Here is a 14,933-nt window from a genome sequence, read left to right on the forward strand (position 1 = left end):
GGACTTTGTACAGAAAAAGAATGTGCTTGCGTGGCTTTAAAGTGATTTTTGCTCTGTTCAGGGTGGAAGTCCTAGACAAGACTTCAGTGTAGTAAACCTTCAGTTTGTTGGTTAAGCAACACTAGTTCCTCCTTTTACAGATGTCACGTTAAGGTGGAGCAGGGTTAATCTCTCTGCATCAGTATACAAAAATATAGGATCCAGGAATGTGCCTCAGACATGCATCTCAGCATACTAAAAGTTATCAATTAGAGAGTCTACTGCAACTTGCTATATCTGTGAAAACAATATTCCTGGCTAATTGGGTTCAATTAGTAATTTGTTGTTTTGCGGCACATGCAATAGAGGTTTGTCAGTTCAAGGTTTTATGGATTTACAGTAGGGAACTGCTTAAAGTTTCATTATTTTATGGCAGGGCAAAAGTTACATTGTTTTAAGATAAGGAAAAGGAAACCATAGGATTTATATGTGAGCACAGCTTGTCTCACCAGCTATGATGCTCTGTAAAATGTTCAGGACATCACAAAGATACAAAGAATGCCTTCATTCCCAGTGTAACAAGCTGAATTGTACTTCATTAGGTTGAAGGCCATCTTGAGTATCAGCTATGAGGTCCAATCCATTGAGCAATGTCATCCAAGGCAGAATGTGCAGAAGTGGAATTACTTGCCACAGATCAGTAGGCCAATTATATTTTTTCTATACAAAGTCCCTAGGATAGACAGCAAATCATCATGTCCTGCCACTTTCAGGGGCATTAATGCCAACTTTTTCAACTTGCACAGCATGTTTCTAGCACTTCCAGGCAACTATTACGTGTAAAGAGAGAGAAAATGTTTAAAGTTGGCCCTATGGTAAGCTTGTAAATATTTTTAATGTCTTTTTAAATGTAATTCATTCTGATTTTTTGAAAGAAAAAGATCTACACATTAAATGCTAAACTGGGAAGGAGCAGACTTTGTTGTGATCAAATAAGAAAAGGACGCAAACTGAATTTAGGCTGATCCATTAATCCCTACATGGAAGTGACATCCTTTAGGAAATTTGCCATGATGAAGTGGCCATCCGTGTCTTGGAATGAATTATAGAATTGTTGAGTTGGAAGGGACCCTAGGGGTTATGTAGTCCAACCCCCTGCATTGCTAGGTTAAGAGGATAACCGATAAGTACATACTTATCAGCTCGTAAATATCTGACCATTATCTGACTACATTTGTGTTGGTCTAGGCAGTTAAATAAAAGTGTATGTGAACAACTTAGCTCCAGAGTTAACAAAAGGGTTTTTAGTTTAGATATTTGGCAATGACACATGCCAGAAAGGTTAATGTGGCAGAGGGCATTGCCTAATGGTAGACAGTAAATCCTTAACTTGTAAATATAATTATTTTTATCCAGGTTCTCTGGTAATTGAAGATAATGAGACCCCACCACACATGCCTAAAAGCCCTGTGATGGAACCAAACATACAGCCACAAAGTGGCTTACCTTCAAATCAACTATCCAAGTTCCCAACACAGATCAGTTTAGCTCAACTGCGACTTCAGCACATGCAGCAGCAGGTCCTCGCTCAGAGGCAGCAGGCTCAACGGAGGGCAGGTCCTGTGGGGCTCCCAAATCCTAGAATTGCAGGGCCCATGTACCAGACTCCACCACCACCACCACCACCTCCTCAGGTAAATTAGGGCAAGTCCAGAGTAGAAGACCCTTAGCCATTTGTATTTTGTTCAAAAGGAAAACTGAAGTCAGCAGGGCAACCTCTAAAGACAGTTAATATGAACTTTATGCATTTCACAGAATTATAGTAACACCATATTGTATGACCACCAGTATATGTTTTATCTGTCCAAGAGTTTAGTCCCCTCTGTAGATTTCCTAGATGCTTACAGACATCTTAAGGAGATCTCTTGTCATATTGCTGTGTAGCTTTCCCTGTTGTTCAAGCAGATTGTGAAACTGTTAGTTATCAGGCTACATAGCTTTATGTTGAGGGTGAATCCCACAGTACTCTAAACTGTTACTGTTCATTTTTTGTGAAAATATGAGAATGGATTTCTCTTAACTTACAGAAAACTAAGAACATTGTTTTATCTTCCCAGCAGCCAACTTAGACAACTAAGAACTTGGTTTTATCTTTCTAGCAGCCACCTCCACGTTTGGTTAACTTTCAGAATCACAGCCTCAAACCCAATGGCTCTGTTCCTCCAGCTCAGCCAATGAGGTTTCCGCAAAATCAGAATATACCACAGTCAGCTGTACGGCCCAATCCACTGCAGATGGCATTTTTGGCACAGCAAGCTATTAAACAGGTAAAATGTTTTTATTGTTGAACACCCTGCCTCCAAAAGACTTAACTGGAGTACAGTAACTTAAAAAGGAGCAACGAAGAGGTTATGACAGAACCCTAGAAAGGATATATTGGCCACATGGAGTCCTGCTCTAACAAGTTTTCTAAGTATTTTGCAGACAAAATTGCTCATATCCACTCTGATCTTGACACCACTGTTGAAGAAGTTCCTATGAAGGCATCTGAAGCACCTTGTAGTCTAGTTACTTGGAATGATTTTCAGTTGTTGCAGCCTCATAAAATCATAGAATTGTAGAGTTGGAAGGGACTATGATGTAGACAAGGTTTTTGACCCTTGCCCTTCTTGGGTAATTATGTTTAGCCAAAGGGGATTGACAAGATCAGTCCAGGAGGTGATAAATGCATCTTTGAAAGAGCGAATTATGTGAACTGCCTTCAAGCAGGAGACAGTGTTGTGACCACTCTTTAAGAAACCTTGTATTGTGATCTAGAGCGCGTGTGTGTCTTGCTTTGGGCAATCAGGACCTATTAGGGATACTGCTGGATTACTGCCTGCCTCACTCCCTGCTCCACAGTCTCTCTGCCTGAGCTAGGAAGCTGAAGAAACACACCCACACGCTAGGTTGTTGGTGTTGGAGGACATGCTGAGGCCACTCATTCTGAGGTGGCTTGGAACTTTGTGGCCTCCATGACAACTGTGGGGCTGTCCCAACATGTCATCAGACCAACACTTGTGGTTGACCACAATCTGAATCTGGTCTTCTCATCCGGGCAGGAAGAGAGTGATCTTAAGGTGGATAATATTAACGCCAGTTCCTTGTAATGGTCAAATCATTTCCTGCTGAGATTTAGACTTTTAGCAGCTTCTCCCCTCCACAAAGATGGGGGATCTATTAGAATGGCTTGCCTTTGAAGGCTGGTGGAACCAGTTGGCTTCCAAAAGACTGGGAGATTTTGCTATTGATATGACTGGCACTCCTCTTGAAGCCATGGCTGATCTGTGCAACATGCAGGTTTTAGAAGTAAGTAAATAAGAGCTACTTTGCTGTCCATAACAATCTCTCTGAGTGAAAAATACTTCCAGCTGTGTCTGATGTATCTGTTTTAACTACAGAGCAGAGCAGGGAGAGATTAGGGCTCCTCCCCAAAAAAAGAGGTGTTACTGGAAAGGAGACACACCTTTAATAATGCTATTTAACTTTTCATGTAAAAGTAAAAACTGTAGAGAATACACATTGCAATGACACGTTGTCTTCCAACTTGCAATTGAATGGCAGCACCCACTGTCATGGGACTATTGACCACTACTATAACTCTGTGCTAAGCACAGTTCTACAACTTTAGTCTGTCAACAAGATATATGTATCTGTTCCCCTTTTCAAAGGTTAACATAGCTGGAGAGAAGTTGGTGCTTGAGTGTAAACCACAGTTAACTAAAACCTGAGTGTTCACTGTAACTTGGCAACCAATAATTTCATTCAACTGAAAGCAGCTTGGAACATTTTTTTTCTGTTAACATCTAATTTTGCAAAATCACCTCACACCACCAAGGTACTACAGATATTATAACAAAGCGATATAAAGGCAGATTAACCCAGTGCACTGCAGTTTTATTATTGGTGTATATGATAAACTGTTATTTCCTTAATACAGTTGTTGTTCTTTGTAGTGGCAAATCAACAGTGGACATGCTTCATCTGCTCCCTCAAATGCCAGCAGTACAACATCCACTCCCTCCAGTCCTACCATTAATAGTGCTGCTGGATATGATGGGAAAACACCTGTTCCACCTATGATCGATCTGTCCTCAACAATGGGTGGCTCCTATACACTGCCTTCTCTTCCTGATGTAAGATGGATATTGCGCTATGTTTTGTATCTCGACTTCTTGAAAGCTTTATTACTTTCATGTGTTGAATTGGCAGATGGGGAATGTGACAGCTTACACAGAAAACAGTCTAGTCCACAAATCAATACTATGTCATATTCCACCAGTTTATATAGAAGTAACTGAGGCTTATGTTAGTATGATTTTGCCTGTTTGCCCTTATTTTATTTTGGTGCTAAGAGCAGAGCTAAGAGCATATATTTTATGTGGTTATAGTCTAGACTTTGTCATATGTACAAACACTCAAAAAAGAATTCTTTGGGAAATTCTGACATCAAGCCACTTTGTAGTTACTTCTTCATCTGATAGATATATTAAAGAAAAGCCCTGACATGATTGTTTTTCCTAACTCCATAAAATTGGTTCTTGCCTAGAGTTATTCCCTTAGCAGAACATGCACCCCTCTGCCAAGTTATCCGTGGGCTGTCCATACACATTCCCTCCCAGTAGAGCTTGCCTGGATGATTTGTAGGCTGAGCACTTGTAAAGGTCTGGCAGTGGTTGTGAAATCAAACAGCTATATTCAGTGTTGAGCACTGTATGTAGCCTAGTTAAGAAGCCTATTTATAATATATATATGCAGGTCCTGATGGAGATGTATTGAGGATTAAATCTGTAAATTAAAATTTAAACCTTCTGTCCCATGTGTGTGGGAGAAATATGAGAGGAAACAGGCCATGAAGCTCTTTTTTAGCAATTAAAAAACACTTGGAGGAGGCATTAATTAGTACTGAAGGATGTGTCTTTCCTCCAATCCTAATGAACTACCCAGAAAAGGCATTTTGAGATGCAAAGTGGACAGAGCTCTTAACAGGTTAAAGTATTGGTGGGGAACTTGTGGTCCCTGATCGAATTTCTTGCAGCAGATTTTCCCAAGGGAATGCATCTCTCAACAGCAAAATAGGATTTCTTTCCCCAGCTTAAAGCAAAGGGTGGGGGCAAGCATCCTTTGAGCCTAATTCCCCCCAACCCAATGCTCCCAATGGCCATTCAACAGAGACAAGATTTGCACCTACACAGCCCTTTGTGTCTTCTCATATTTTGAAGATTTTTCCCCTTAAAAAAAATTAAACCAATACTTTTCTGCATTCCTAGTTTTCCCCAGGTATGCAAACACCCTTGCTGGTCACCAGAGGGCCACCCCCTTTACTCTTGGAGGGAATTTTAGTTGGATTATATGTATGCTGCATTTGTTTGTTTTACCTGTTGCAGTCTTTAAATGAGTGAGTAATGAAAAGTGGTGGCATTGAGCCTCTCTGGCCTAACTATCTCTTAATTGTTTTAAGATTGACTGTGCAGGAAGCATTTCACTGGAAAGCATTGGGAGGAGAGAGGGAATTGATGAGCAAAGCCAACCCAAACCTCCTTCACGCAAAACTGTCCAGTCCCCAAATTCATCAGTGCCATCTCCAGGCCTTTCAGGTATGGCTATTATTTATTAATAAACTCCTAATATTCTGATAAAATGGATTACTGTTGGTGGGTTATTCTCTTGTCCCAAAATTGATTAATCACCGGTTCTAGATAGATTTATCTTTCCCCTAAAGGAGCAGGTATGTAGGCTGGCAGTGCCCTTGATCCAGTGCTATCACTGAAGGCCCAGGTAGCTTCAGTTTCCTAGATTAAGAGAGCCTGACAAGAGTCATTCACACTCTGATAACTATTGGTGCTTAGAGTTAACACTGTTAGAAGCTGAGCAGAACACTGAATCCCTGTTGAAAGAGCACATTTCAGCCTGGATGTAATCACACAGTGAGTCACATTGACTTGAGGAAAATATGAAAGCTACATTTCTTGCAAGAAGTACGTGCTTGATAGGATAGTTCTAATTAACTAAGGTGGAGATGCAATGAATCATGCTTGCTCTTTCATCCCTCAAGCCATGAATGTGGCCTTGAGATAAAATATTTCTCATCCCTATTCAGGGATGTCCCCATGCACCTTCTTATCTGTAGCACAGGGGCTCTGGGCACTTATTTTTGCTGTTCATAATTTATTTTCCTTGATTTCTTCTGCAGTATTGGGGCAGTGGAGTGGAAATCAAAATAATGCTTAACTTAAGCTTACATCTTAAGATCATGTGATCAACTTAACGGAAGTTTTTGACAATTTTTTTTTTTTAAATTCAGGTGCGGTTGTCCATCCTCCAATTCGTTCACCCAGTGCCTCTAGTGTTGGAAGTCGAGGCAGGTAAGCAAAAACAATAGGCTCTGAAAAAACTTGTCAGTGTGAATTATCCAATTAAGATGTTTTTATCTGGCAATACAGAAATCTAGGAAAATGAAGATGGGTGCTGGTTATCATATTTGTTTCTTGCATCTTGCAGATGAATGTTAGTTCCATCCCTTTTTTGTAGTTGAACTTGATGGAGAGGAATATTTTTGTTTTTTTTAATGTAACTATTCACTTAAAGCACTTGATTTTTTGTGTTGTCATGGTTGAAACACAAACTTTGAATGATCAAATGTGGAAAAAATACCACAGACTGGTTCATACAATGATGTAGCACCCTCTTCAAATTATCTAGAACATGTCACAATAGTCTTGTTTTAGTCTTGCTTGATCTTTTGTCCTCTTCCCCACTACTTCTTCCTTTTACAGCTCTGGCTCTTCTAGCAGACCATCAGGTGCAGATTCAACCCAGCGAGTCCCTGTGGTCATGTTGGAGCCTATCAGAATAAAACAAGAGTCTGGTGTGCCAAGTGAACACTATGATTTCCCTGTTGTAATAGTGAAGCAAGAAACAGATGAAGAATCCCGGAAGCAAAATGTAATCAAAGTTATAAAAATAGTCTCTAAATTTGGGAGGGTAATTATTAAGTTGGCTGAGTTGTTACTGTTCTACTCAGGATTTATATTACGCTAGAATACAAAGGAAAACTTCTACGTTCTTCATGCTGATCTGGGAAATCATAGAGCACTCATGCTGTCTACTCTTTCGCACTCAAGAACTAAATGTTCAGGGTTTTTTAAAATGCTGGAAGCTCTTTCTAAAGCCATAAATTTATCCAGTTATAGTAGTTGATGCAATTAGCTAGACCCTTACTGCAGAAGAGGCATGACTGTGTGCATTTTTGTACACACGTGTATATAACAATTTTACATTCTTTTCAGGCTGCATACTTTTTTCTTTTTCCCTACAGACTAGGTTTCCAGGAAATGTACTTACCTCAATGTTGAATAACAATCGCAATCGCTCATCTGAAGCAACCGTCTTGAGAACAGAAGCACCAGACAGTACAGGTGACCAACCATCCAATGGCAAGGCAGCATGGATAGGGACACCTCATGTTGGAGAAAGCAGGAAAGATGATGACCCCAATGAGGACTGGTGTGCAGTGTGTCAGAACGGAGGAGAGCTTTTGTGTTGTGATAAATGTCCTAAAGTCTTCCACCTTACTTGTCATGTTCCCACACTCAGGAATTTTCCAAGGTAAAATCAACTAGACTATAAAACATTAGCTCAGACCTTCATTCTTTTATATATATACAGTCATTTTCTAATTTTAAAGCTAAACAGGAGCCATCAGTAGTTCAGATTGTGGATGTGTGAAACGACATACCCGTTACAGTTGTGGTGCCACAGTTTTGCATTGTGATTCCTAAAAAAGTGCTCCATTGTATTCTTGTTCGTATTTATTTAGTCTGAGGAGTGCTGTTGGTGTTCTAATACTGCATTTGTTCTTTGTTATTGTTTGTCATATTTGAAATATTTTTTGTAGTATGTTATACAACTTCAGCTATTTTAATAGAAACATTATTTTGAAAATGTAAACATGAGATATATCTCTCTATCTCTCTATCTTATCTATCTATTAAATTTGTATACCACCTTTCATCCGAGGATCTCAGAGCTACTTCTGGGCCCAAATAGCCTCTCCTGCAATTGCATATGCAAACACACAGAATTTGCAGTTGAAATGTGCATCTTCTTCTGATATAGTACCATTGCAAGATGATTTTACCTAGTTAAGAAGCAGGAAGGAGCACTCCTTCCTGTTTTCTAAGCTATTAAGATCCTTCAGAGGAGAAAGATGTGTTTTTCTATGGTAAATAGAGGCAAAATTATGTTCTTCAGGAGCGCTGTTGTAGGAGATAAGTTCTCTGAATATATGCATGTACGTGTGTCTGCTTCTCTGTGCATACATATATGTGTTACCACCTGTGGCATGCTAACTGAGATAAAAATAAGTTAGTCACCCAGTTACAGAGTATAATGTATCCAAATAAGAAAGGCTGAGGGAGACATTTTGCACACTGAGAAAATGCTTTTGGAGAGAAATTTCTGTTTTCTCCAGTGGTTGTGATCTGTCCAGTGCTGCTAATTGTAGGGGTCTCTTCCGTTTTGCTGTTAATCAAGAACAGCACAATATTAAGGGCAGTGCTTAACCTTCCCCATTTACTTCCCTGTTTTTAAACCACAATATGCCTGTGATTTGTAATGCATAATAGACTTTCTATTGCTTCCTTTGACAATGGCAGCAGCTTTGGTACTTACTGGCAGCTAACATTTCATCCACGCTTTTTCTAAGGCACTGATGAGAAGACAGTTTTAGCAAGGGCCACTTGGTTGAAGCCAGTGGGGAATGGCAAGCCGCATTACTTCGATCTTCAGAGAAGCCTCCCAGCAAGTTCCTGTCCCCACCAATGTAGCACTTTGCTTTTGGTGAGAAGGGAGAACAATAGATTCAAAAGAATGTTGCATAGCCGTGGCCTGCATGCTTATAATTCTGAGAAGAAGGAAGCAAGTCTAACTGAGAGGAGAGAAATAGGAGGCACCGTGAAGACAATAATTTTAATAGAGCAAGCCTCACACATCCTTCTAAGTCCCTTAAGTGTTCATATGTACCCTTAGATTTTCTTTCTGATAATGAGATGACAAATGGTGCATGGGTGAAGAAATTCAAAAATTGCAGAAGGCAAGGCCTATCTTTTATCAGTTGACTTCATCTCAGCCTCAGTATTTTCTAAAATTCATTATAGATAGCAGATAAGAGTTTGCTTAGAAACATTCAGAACATGGATTGATGCCTGTTTGTCTTCTCTTTGTTTAGCGGAGAATGGATTTGTACATTCTGCCGCGATTTGTTCAAGCCAGAAATGGAATATGATTGTGATGGCCCAAGTCATGTGACTGAAGAAAAAAGAAAACTGGAAGGCAATATGGGATTGCCACCTATGGATCAGAGGGTGAGAGTATAGTCATTGAAATGTATTGTGCATTGTGAATACACCTTGAAAAATGCCACGGTAGTAATAAAATTATTATACCCCTGTAATTTCTTAGTAAGTAGTGAGAACTTGAGAATATGTTCTAAATACATCTTACACCTGGGTTCTGCTCTGGTCATTGCCTTTTCGATACCAGAAGTTTGTAGTATCTCACTGAACACATATTAACACTTCACTCGTGCAAACAGGAAGGTGTGGAGAATGAGACCCATGATGCTTATTCTTGAGTTTAAACCGCACTTGAAATCAGAGCAGTTTGATCCTCAGGCAGGTTTTTACTCTTGAGTTTCCTTTACTTTGAAAGTGGTTTGAAGATCAAGTAAATGTGTGTCAGGTGTGGAGTATTTGACTTGTCATGCCCACATTTTCTTTGTAACTTTAGGAAGCACGCTAATTAATTAGCAGAACTGTAGTAGCATGAACAAATAGCCTCACTAAGCATGAACAGATGAGCCTGCATGTATTCAGAGGAAAAATCACAGCCCTCCTGTCCTGCTATACTATGCAGTGCTAAGATATGGTTTGACTTAATGTACCAACCCGAAGGTCATATCTTACCTCCCCTAGGGACAAATCATGAGCTGTAGCCAAGTTTGTTCCTGGCTTTCCACTTGTGGTTTCTCTGCGGAAGACAAACCATGATCCTGTTTTTCAGACACAATGCTAAGTCAAACCATGGATTCACTCTGGATAACACAGCAGCAACAGGACCAGGGGAAGAGTGAAGCCACCACAATTTTTCCTCTTGAGTTCCTGCAAACTGTGTCTGCAGTCCATTTTGTCAGTACATCTTGAAAATTATGTACTGGTGGCAAAAAAAGGCCACTGAAGGAAAAGTTGACTAGGAGGGTGGGAGTGGATCTCACAATGTCTGAATTTCAGCACTGTCTTCTGTAGCCTCAGAAAAATGCAGTTTCTACTGTGTGGCTGTTCTTGCTCTTCAAGGTGGTACTCTGTGTAACTGAAATCATTTATCTTTTCTATTGTGCAGAAGTGTGAAAGATTACTACTGTACCTTTACTGCCACGAAATGAGCCTTGCTTTTCAAGATCCAGTTCCTCCCACGGTATGATGGTCATTTTATTTGCCACTAACATTCTGTGAGGATTGTGTTGGCGTTCATTACTGGTCAGATATTATATTCATGCTTCAATGCAGTATATAATTTCAACAGAGAGAGACGAAATGCTGATGTAAAAGCAGCATGCCATTTGAGTCTCATATTTGAGTACAGTTGTTAACTGGCAATTTTTATTGAAGTACATTTATTAATGCAGTAGTTCAGTTTCTGATCTTCTTGCAGCTTTTTATTAGTTACTGCATGTCATTGAAGTAAATGCTACCAAGAGCCATCCATTATGTGTTTTACTATGCAGTGTGTTTAGAGATACATAACTTTGCATAAGCAGTGTAATAAAAGGGAAAAGAGAACACCCCTTTCCAAAAATGTAGGGTGGAACCTTTTCTAGACTTTATTTTTCTGCAGAAAAATTTCCATTTCCAAAGTTAATTAGTAACAATGAATGAATGCCATCTGTAAATACTGTGGGTTGTATCTAATGCTAATATTGAGCGTAATTGCATTTACACATCATAACTTTAACCCTCCTCCCGAAAAAAGTTTCCCAAAACTATGCTCCAGAAGGTCTCCCAATCCTTCGCATCTGATTTTGAGGGCATGCCAGGAGCTTGAGGGGGAATAGGAGAGGGAGACAAAATTCTGTTGCATGCATAGATGTGTGTGTGGAACTCCAGCATTTGTAACAGCCCAGTAGTAGGCGGGCTTGGCAGTTTCAAAATGTTTAGATTAGTTTACACAATAAAAATGAAACACTCCATAGACACTTTCCACTTACTTTGAAGTTCCTATGCAATATGAACTAGAGCAGGTTGTCCTGTGTAAATAGGAGCCATTATCCATATGCTGTAATTGGCTCAGTTGCAACAGCAAATTGATCAAAAGATAAGCCACCTTGTTCTGAGGCAGGTATTAGGAGTGTGCTAGAGCGATACATAGCATTGTACATCCTGTGGTGGGCCCTAAATAGAGATAATAAAAGATTGAGACCCAGCTCTCTGACATTTCTCCTGGTATAGGGGATGTGTTTGTGTTTTGCTGTGATTTTACAGAGATAGCCTGCAATGTGCTGCTAAATACAGTTTCTGTGGAAACTTATTTCCAGTTAGCTTATCTAGATTTTCATTATGACACTATCTTAAATAGCAAATTGAATCTAAGAATTTGTGTATGTTAGATGAATAATATGCCTTTTAGAGACATTGCAATAACTGCTGTTTACAGTATATATATTCCTTCCAATTATTTTCAATAAGATAGAAAGATTGCTCTCTCCATTCATAGCAGGAGTAATTTGCTTAAGATCTGCACAGTAGATGTTCACTTTCCCAGATAATGCCAAAGAAGTATGCTAATGTATTACTGAGAAGATTCATCTATTCCTTTCTAGGTGCCTGACTACTACAAAATAATTAAGAAGCCAATGGACTTGTCAACCATCAAAAATAGATTGCAACTGCATCATCCATTGTACACAAAACCAGAAGATGTTGTAGCTGATTTCAGACTGATCTTTCAAAACTGTGCAGAATTTAATGAGGTCAGAAAAGACTGTAGTGTGTGTGTGTGTGTGTGTGTGTGTGTGTGTGTGTGTGTGTGTGTGTTTCTAGGAAGCTACCATTGTTACCAGAGTCTAACTGTGGATTCTATAATAGTTTGCAGAGTCACATAGCTGGTAATTTATATGCAGAATATAATTATAGGTCCCTTTCTTTAGCAGTGTCTGGCCTGCATTGGAGTTGAGATATGATATTAGGTGACAGTTGAATCATATAAATTTCCTTACACATTGAACAGTACAGAATATTTGCATGGGGGAGAGAAATGAGGACTACTCAGCAGAAGTAATATTGTACTCTGAGATAAGGTTGTTAGATCTCTCTTCTGCTGCTGTAAGTCACTGTGTGTGAACAAACTCTCTTAGCCAAGAAGTGATAGAAAATACCAAAGCGCTAACTAAGGTGCTAACATATCGTTGCATACTAGTTTTATACTACAAATGCTACTGTCAACTGTATCACAGTCATATCATATTTTGATTTGTTAAAGTGTTGATTGAGTCCACAAATTTTAGTTTGAGTAAGATGAATTTTATTCAACTAAAATTATTAGTAGTGTTCGTGTGTTCAAGTTGATTTACTTTGGCATTTGATTTACCCTTTTTTTATATATGGGACTGCAAATATAAAACCTATGATATGTTGACTTTCCCCAACAGCCTGATTCAGAAGTGGCTGATGCTGGCATGAAACTGGAAGCTTATTTTGAGGAACTGCTGAAGAACCTTTTTCCAGAAACAAAATTCCCTGCCCAGCCTTATTGCCATGCTGATAGAGATAGTCCCAACTCAACAGATGACTCTGACGATGACTTTGTACAGCCACGGAAAAAACGTCTCAAATGGGAAGAACGCCAGTTTGTAAAATGAACTGGATATAGGCACTGCTAAAGATTTTTTTTTTCATAAATATTTATCAACATTCATTTTTGGGAGGGCATTTTATGAGCACGTTGACATCTACAATTGTGGACATTCACTGGGAGTCCTACCTTGGTACAAATTTGCCAAGAAGTGAGGCATGTAGGAGACATTAGAAAAATTCTATAAAATTTACCCTTGGTTTCTAGAATTCATTCTGCCACCACTCTAAAGTGACAACTGTTCAAATCTTTTATTTAGAAAGGATTTGTAAAAATTAAACTAAAGTTAGAAACAAATTTAATGTGTAGATTTCAGGAAAATGTGATCTTACCAGAAATTAATTTACCAATGACATGTGGCTGGCCATAATTTCAGTTCTTTGTACTGTACATAACTGTTAGCCACTGAGAAGAGAAAAGCACATGCTCATATATTGGCCTAGGATACAATGGAATTGTCGTTGCCCGCAGAGAGCTACTTGTGCTCTGAAATGTAAGGAGTGGGGAGATGAATTAAAGTACTTTGAAAATGGACTTTTGAGTGTCTTGCTGTGCTCATATGGAGATAAATTTTATACAATTGGTTGTAATTTCCTGCTGGTCAGCGTTTCATGTATTTCTAAACATTAATCTAGCAATGGAAGTATTAAGGTTGACTTTCATCTTTATAGTTTATCCTATTTTACACCTACCGAGAGAGCTAGAAGGAAACCTCCCTCTGCTGCTTTTATTAGAATGTGTGGTCTGCTGCCATAAGCTGGTTTGGAATTTTTCATTAGAAGCATACTGATTTACTCATTAAAATATACTGTGTGATGCTTTCCTGAATGATTACAAAGAGGAAGATCATGTCTTTAAATTTATCCTCACTTCAAATTTTGAGTGTGCCATCAAAATCAACATTGAAATGGGAACTTTTCATGTGAACTAATAACAAGTGTAAACTGCACTTGCAAAATATGAAATTACTTTTAAATGCCATGAGGAAATTCCATGGAATAATTTTTATTCTAGACAAAACTTGCCCCTATTCCTGATAACAGGGATGACAGCATCTGGTTTAGCTTCCACCACAATTTCCTTCATTCATCCTTTTAACTTAATTTGGCCTAAATAAGTGAATGACCACTATTCACTTCCAGAAGTCAGGGGAGTAAACTCACCCATTTGACACTACTGGAGGTGCCAAGCTCTCATGAGAGGGAGCCTGCAGAGGAATTCAATGTGTGGCAGTGTGGTAAGATTCTTCCCTCCACTTCAGTTCCCCAGCTGCTAAAGAAGGATAAGCTTACAGATAAGTTAAATGGATTATTTGCATTTGTCTTCACATCGGAAGATACAGGGCAGATCCCAGTGCCTGAACTAATCTTTGCAGGAGGCGAGTCTGAGCAACAGAAGGTTGCTGGTGATACTAAATTGTTCAATGTTGTTAAAACAAAATATATTATGAAGAGCTCTTAAAAGGATCTCTCCAAGCTGAGTGAACAGGCGGGAAAATGGCAAATGCAGTTCAATGTAAACAAGTCCAAAGTGATGCATGTTGGGGCAAAAAAATCTTATTTTCACATATATGTTCATGGGGTCTGAATTGGTGGCGATTAGCCAGAAACAAGACCTTGGGGGTGCAGTAGACAGTTCAATGAAGTTTTTGTCCCACTTTGAGGCAGCTGTGAAAAAGTCAAATGCCATGAGAGGATCATTAGGAAAGGAATTGAAAATTGTTGATATAATGCCATTCTACAAATCTCTTACGTGGCTACATTTGGAATGCTGTGTACAATTCTGGTTGCCTCACCTCAAAAAGGATGTACTGCAGAGTTGGAAAAGGTTCAGAAAAGGGCAAGCAAAATGATCAAAGGAATGGAAAAAATCCCTGATATAGTATGTTGGACATTTTAGTTTAAAGAAAAGGCAAGTAAGAAGTGACACAATAGAAATTTATAAAATCATGCATGGCATGGAGAAACAGGAGAAGTTTCTCTCCCTCTCTTGAAACACTGAACTCATGA

The 14,933-nt window shown here is 39.1% G+C and overlaps 1 protein-coding gene across 3 annotated transcripts in view; it reads left to right on the forward strand.

Moving 5' to 3' along the window:
- The window catches only part of TRIM24 (tripartite motif containing 24), a 40,011-nt gene extending 26,553 nt beyond the window's left edge, over nt 1-13,458 (forward strand). Inside the window, exons 9-19 of one of the 3 annotated variants that reach the window (XM_083461925.1) lie at nt 1,396-1,673; nt 2,139-2,306; nt 3,975-4,154; nt 5,480-5,615; nt 6,323-6,383; nt 6,795-6,963; nt 7,337-7,626; nt 9,248-9,383; nt 10,417-10,491; nt 11,894-12,043; nt 12,722-13,458. In XM_083461925.1, the coding sequence (XP_083318051.1) occupies nt 1,396-1,673; nt 2,139-2,306; nt 3,975-4,154; nt 5,480-5,615; nt 6,323-6,383; nt 6,795-6,963; nt 7,337-7,626; nt 9,248-9,383; nt 10,417-10,491; nt 11,894-12,043; nt 12,722-12,931 (1,853 nt within the window). In that variant the 3' untranslated portion in view covers nt 12,932-13,458. Of the gene's footprint in view, nt 1-1,395; nt 1,674-2,138; nt 2,307-3,974; nt 4,155-5,479; nt 5,616-6,322; nt 6,384-6,794; nt 6,964-7,336; nt 7,627-9,247; nt 9,384-10,416; nt 10,492-11,893; nt 12,084-12,113; nt 12,131-12,721 lie in introns of those variants that run through there. The other 2 variants (XM_083461927.1, XM_083461926.1) reach the window with 2 other exon arrangements.
- The last annotated feature ends 1,475 nt before the right edge of the window (nt 13,459-14,933 follow it).

The sequence above is a fragment of the Podarcis liolepis genome (assembly GCF_965112155.1).
Source record: "Podarcis liolepis genome assembly, chromosome: 10".
NCBI classification, from domain to species: domain Eukaryota; kingdom Metazoa; phylum Chordata; class Lepidosauria; order Squamata; family Lacertidae; genus Podarcis; species Podarcis liolepis.